Source organism: Engystomops pustulosus, chromosome 3, assembly GCF_040894005.1.
Source record: "Engystomops pustulosus chromosome 3, aEngPut4.maternal, whole genome shotgun sequence".
Classification (NCBI taxonomy): Eukaryota; Metazoa; Chordata; class Amphibia; order Anura; family Leptodactylidae; genus Engystomops; species Engystomops pustulosus.
This window is the reverse complement of record NC_092413.1, coordinates 233,156,205-233,162,575: the sequence shown is the minus strand read 5'-3', so window position 1 is coordinate 233,162,575 and position 6,371 is coordinate 233,156,205. Positions and strand designations below refer to the sequence as shown.

General features: G+C 39.9%; 1 protein-coding gene across 1 annotated transcript; it reads left to right on the top strand.

The window, feature by feature from the left end:
* Window positions 1–608: 608 nt before the first annotated feature.
* LOC140123021 (olfactory receptor 2A7-like) lies at window positions 609–5,573 on the top strand. The gene is made up of 6 exons (XM_072144272.1): window positions 609–668; window positions 1,025–1,106; window positions 3,810–3,910; window positions 4,318–4,942; window positions 4,997–5,235; window positions 5,517–5,573. Exons 1-6 carry the CDS (start codon window positions 609–611, stop codon window positions 5,571–5,573), a joined length of 1,164 nt encoding a protein of 387 aa, XP_072000373.1.
* The last annotated feature ends 798 nt before the right edge of the window (window positions 5,574–6,371 follow it).

Below are 6,371 nucleotides of genomic sequence, written 5' to 3'. Positions count from 1 at the left end.
GTAATAGAGGCCGAGACGAGACAAACACGGGATATTGTTATTATCATTATTATTATTATTTCATATTCTTGTCCCTTTGTGATGTTTTTATAATTTATTCCAGGGGGTTCATTTCCTACATTCTGATTATTTGCTCTTCTATAAATATTCACAGACTTGTCCTGAGGATGAGATGACTCCGCAATGACAGAGAAGCAAGAAGAGACTGCAGAAGAGACTGGTGGAGCAAGAAGAGACTGCAGAAGAGACTGGAGGAGAGAGAAGAGACTGGAGGAGCGAGAAGAGACTGGAGGAGCAAGAAGAGACTAGAGATTAAAGAAGAGACTACAGAAGAAAGAGACTGTATCTGACAGAATAGACTACAGATAAAAGAAGAGACTGTAGACTAAGGAAAGGAATGTGTCTTAAAGGAGAGACTGCAGGAGAAAGAGGGGACTGTGTAGGGACTACGCCCAAAGGAAAAGATAAGAGACAAAAGAAGAGGCTGTAGAAGACAGAACAGACTACAGAGAGAAGAGACTGTAGAACAAAGCAGGCAGTAACGTAGTTGTGGGGTTGTTGAGCTGAACCTGCACCCAAACTACAAATGAAACCTAGAGTCAGGTCCAATGGACCGGAACCTGCAAGCTTTGGTCCACACCTGTGACAGCAGGTCTGCAGTGTATCCGGTACCAGAACTCGTGCGTTTAATGTAATGACCTGATATTTATTTATCTGATCCAAACTATTTCCGGCCTCTATAACTATTTCTATTTCTCTTTTTGGAGGGGTTGAGATGCGGCCTCTTTATAAACATCCAATGTGATAGAATTTTGTTTCTTTTTGTTGGAGGAAGGTGAAAAATTCCATGTATTCTCCATGTTGTGCAAACATTACACGTCCATAATAATATTATAACCTAATAACTACTATCCAATCACAGTCCTGGTCTTTATACTGCGCCTCGTTTCCATCATTTGTTTCATTATTCCTGTCATGCTCTTCTCCTTTGGATGAATGTGGTTGTATTGGGTCTATATCTCAGGAGTTATTACTCTATAACAATGTGAATATAACGCTGCGCACCCTTGGAAAACGGTACTGGAGGCCAATCAGTGGTGAGAAAGGTAAGTGGTGGCTCAACCTCTAACATAACCCAATGTACCAGGCAGAAGCCCCCGCAGCCACGTACATAGAGACTATAACTAAAGCCTCTTATACAGAGACTATAACTATATACACTTATACAGAGACTATAACTATATACACTTATACAGAGACTATAACTATAGACACTTATATAGAGACTATAACTATATACACTTATACAGAGACTATAACTATATACACTTATACAGAGACTATAACTATATACACTTATACAGAGACTATAACTATATACACTTATACAGAGACTATAACTATATACACTTATATAGAGACTATAACTATATACACTTATACAGAGACTATAACTATATACACTTATACAGAGACTATAACTATATACACTTATATAGAGACTATAACTAAAGCCACTTATATAGAGAAACTATAACTATAGACACTTATACAGAGACTATAACTAAAGCCTCTTCTATAGAGACTATGAATAAAAAATTGTAATAGTTTGGGTGATTGTAAAACAAAATTATATCCTGGAAGAAGCTAAAAAATGGGAGCATAAAAGGCAGCGTTATAATAATAATAATAATAATAGCGATATTAAAAATAGATTAAGCAATGTTAGGAATACATTTACACAATGAATTGTCCATCAAAGAATAAATGATATTAAAAATGTGTAAAACATGGTGTATATATATATATATTTATAGTATAGTAGTAAAACATCCAGTGATATTATTACTAGAACATCAGGCGGTATATACAGGACACAATGAGTAGTGATATATACATATCAGGATGATACATAAATTCATATATAAATACTTGTCTTATCTTATGAAACTGACCGTCTAGAAGACGAGAGGAAGACACTTACAGACGTGTCAAAAGTTGAAATAATCAAATAGAGAAGATTTGCAATAATTGAGCGTTTCTGACGCTCTCATGTTTTGGGAAGTAAGTGAAAGGATGATCTGACCTGTCCATCCAACAAAGTGCCGAAGCGGTTACAATTAGAGATGAGCGAGCACTAAAATGCTCAGGTGCTCGTTATTCGAGACAAACTTTTCCCGATGCTCGAGTGCTCGTCTCGAATAATGAGCCCCATTGAAGTCAATGGGAGACTCGAGCATTTTTCAAAGGGACCAAGGCTCTGCAATAAAATGTATTATTTTATTGAAAAAGAATGTCATTTAAATGAAGAACACAGTGAAGAACACATTGCAGATGTTCAGCACATCTGCTAACTTGTTGGAAGATACGCGCGGAACGTGTTCGTCAAAATAGTATGTGAAGAACACTATATATGTGTGAAGAACACATTGCAGATGTTTCCATATGTGTTCTTCACATACTATTTTGACGAACACGTTCCGCTCATATCTTCCGACAAGTAAGCAGATGTGCCGAACATCTGCAATGTATTCTTCACTGTGTTTTTCACTTAAATGATCCTGTGTTCACTGTTTTTATTCTATTCTTCACTGTTCTTCACTGTGTTTTTTTAATTAAATGCTCAGTCTCGAGCAGGGGAAATACTCGTCCGAGCAACGAGCCGTTTCGAGTACCTTAATACTCGAACGAACATCAAGTTCGGATGAGTATACTCGCTCATCTCTAGTTAGAATCGTTCCACTATGACCTGATACTTCTGGGTCTCGAAGATGCTAAAAGACAAGGCACCCTATTTCATATGGGTGACTGAAGAGGGGGATGAGACTCATGTAGCGTTGTGTATCGTCCTACTGGCAGCAGAGCGGTAAGTGCTTGGAACGGACAGTGTGCGAGTTTATATACCGTAGTATAAGACTTGGCTGCCCGGTGGGTCTGTGCCGGGTAATGTTTAATGTGCACGTGTAGTTATCTAATAGTGCGTTACCTTAGTGAAAGTTTCACTGGATCATAGAGTGATGGGGGGGGGGGGTCAATTTAATATACGAAACTGTGTAGTGTTATCCATTAAAGTGCAATACACTGGACCTGATGAAGGGAATAATCCATCTACCGAAATGCATTGTCAAAAGGTTTCATGTATTGCATGTTACGTTACGACTGCGCGTTACATTATTACTGTACGACAGAAGTCTTAAGAGGGCAGTATTGTTAGTGTGTTATAAATTGTTTCTATTGGGGTCATTTATCTTAACTCTCTTTGTTTTTGCCTGTTGTTTTCCCATCTATTTCTTTGGTAATTTATCAATTTCACTTTTTTCTTGATTTAAATAGGTTTCTTTTAGATCTGTTTTTGAGACATTAGTTACAAATGTCACAAAAATGTCTCACAAGTGTCTCAAGTCACTTCTTTCCATTTTCTAAGTTTTACTTAAGTATGGTTTCGTCTGGAGTTTTTTGCGACCAAAAAAGTTGCACATGTTAGACAATTTGAAATGATAAATCTTTAGTTGGAACATTTAGCACATCTGGAATAGAAGATAAATGTGTCTTACTAACAAAAAGACAAATGTCCGGCAGACATATCAAAATGTCCCCAAAAAGGCGCAAAAATTCCAATGTGTCAAAAAAACTCTCAAAAAAGAAAGAAAAAACAGGAAGAAAAATAATAATAAATGGCCCCCTATGACTTGTATTGTTTTACACATGGGGAGGGGTTTGTTGTAGTTTTTGTTTTGTTCCAAAAGCTTAAAGGGAACCTGTCAGCAAAAATTGACCTAATAAACCGCTACCAGTATGTTGTCGAGCAGATTATCGCTTTCTAGATTCATGTTTCCTGGCCCAGTGTTGTGACATCATCGAGAAAATAAAGATTGAAGTTAGAAGTGAATTATTGGATAAAGTCACAAAGGTGAAAAGTCACTGAAGTCACCTCAGAACACCCCCTCTGCTGTGATTGACATAATTTGTTAGACTTTAGGAATGTTCTTCCTTGACTAGGGCTTGTCACTTACAACAAAGGGGATATTCTAGGGCAGGGAGAGCCTGACTTCCGTGTGAAGTCCCCACCTTTGTGACTCAATTGAACCAGTTTGCATCTCACTTCAAAGTAGATTTTCTGGGTGATGCTACCACGCTAGGCCAAGAAACATGATGGGAACCCATTTGACGATATACTGGTAGGGGTTTCTAAGGTTAACTTTGGACAACAGGTTGACTTGTCGCCAATATGTCTGGATATGAAAAGACAACACTTTCTGAATAGAAAAGTTAGAATCTTTTTACGTCGCTGAACACTGATCCTAATCCTCTCCCCAGGTCCTTAAATCTAAAAATGTGTTCTGTGACATGGATGAAGGAAACCAAAGCACCGTCGTCCTGACAGAATTCGTCCTGACCGGATTCTCTAAAAGTTTACAGACAAGGATAATGTTATTCATCCTGTTTCTACTCTTTTATATCTTGGCGATTTTTGGGAACTCTTTACTGATCTTCACTGTCGTCGTTAGTCCTCGGATCCACACGCCGATGTATTACTTTCTGGGTCATTTATCCTTCATAGATTTGTGCTACTCTTCAAATTCTCTCCCAAAAATGCTACATGATGTGTTTTCTGAAAAAAGAAGAATTTCAGTCATCGGCTGCTTGACCCAAATGAACATTGGTCTGTTTCTAGGAGGGATTGAGTGTATGTTACTGGCGGTGATGGCCTATGACCGGTACATCGCCATATGCTTCCCCTTACGTTACACCGTCATCATGAGCTGGAGGTTGTGTCATTGTGTCACCTTCATTATGTGGGTGGTAAGTTTCATCCTCACAACTGTTCCTAATATGGCCCGACCTCTTGTCTTCTGCAATGAGAACCGGATAAACCATTTTGCCTGTGAGATTCTAGTACTTGTGGCGTTGGCCTGCGGGGACCTCTCCTTCTATAAGATTGGTATAGTTGTTATCAGTTTTTTCACTCTCTTATCCCCGTTTGCTTTTATTGTAGTTTCTTATATTTGTATCATTGTCTCAATATTAAGTATCCGCTCAAGAGATGGGAAATCTAAGGCCTTCTCCACCTGCGCCTCCCACCTCATTGTGGTGCTGATGGTTTATGGGACAAGCATAACCATGTACATGGGAAATACAAAAGGATTTTCTTCTAACCTCAAATATATTTCTCTTATTTATGGTGTTGTGACGCCTGTGCTGAATCCTATGATATATAGCTTGAGGAACAGCGAGGTGAAACAGGCATTTCGGAAAATTTTTACTAATAATATTATTTTACTTTGAAGGAGGAAACACTGTGAATTCATGTTGTTCAGAACACATCTCAGTCTAGGTGCTGCTATGTGGACACCCCGGTGAGACAGTATTCTGCTTTTAGGTGAGAGTGGCTCCAGAAGATTTCATTGTAACATACATCAAGTTTCTACACTGGAGCCCACGACGCTTTATGGCACTTTATTAGAAATCCATTTCATCTTCATACACATAAAAACACATGCTTTTGTCTTCTGTAGCTGCTCAAGTCATCTTTAGCTGCTGGTGTCTTCCATAGCTTCAAGTGTCTCCTGTAGCTGCTGGTGTCTTCTGTAGCTGCTAGTGTCTTCTGTAGCTGCTGGTGTCTTCTGTAGCTACTGGTGTCTTCTGTAGCTACTAGTGCCTTCTGTAGCAGCTGGTGTCTTCTGTAGCTACTGGTGTCTTCTGTAGCTACTCGTGTCTTCTGTAGCTGCTAGTGCCTTCTGTAGCAGCTAGTGTCTTCTGTAGCTTCTGGTATCTTCTGTAGCTACTGGTGTCTTCTGTAGCTACTGGTGTCTTCTGTAGCTACTGGTGTCTTCTGTAGCTGCTGGTGTCTTCTGTAGCTGCTGGTGTCTTCTGTAGCTGCTGGTGTCTTCTTAAGCTGCTGGTGTCTTCTTAAGCTGCTGGTGTCTTCTGTAGCTACTGGTGTCTTCTGTAGCTACTGGTGTCTTCTGTAGCTCCTCGTGTCTTCTGTAGCTGCTGGTGTCTTCTGTAGCTGCTGGTGTCTTCTGTAGCTGCTCGTGTCTTCTGTAGCTACTCATGTCTTCTGTAGCAGCTTGTGTCTTCTGTGGTTGCTCGTGTCTTCTGTAGCTGCTCGTGTCTTCTTAAGCTGCTGGTGTCTTCTGTAGCTGCTGGTGTCTTCTGTAGCTGCTGGGGTCTTCTGTAGCTACTGGTGTCTTCTGCAGCTACTGGTGTCTTCTGTAGCTGCTGGTGTCTTCTGTAGCTTCTGGTATCTTCTGTAGCTGCTGGTGTCTTCTGTAGCTGCTGGTGTCTTCTGTAGCTTCTGGTGTCTTCTGTAGCTGCTGGTGTTTTCTGTAGCTACTGGTGTCTTCTGTAGCTTCTGGTGTCTTCTGTAG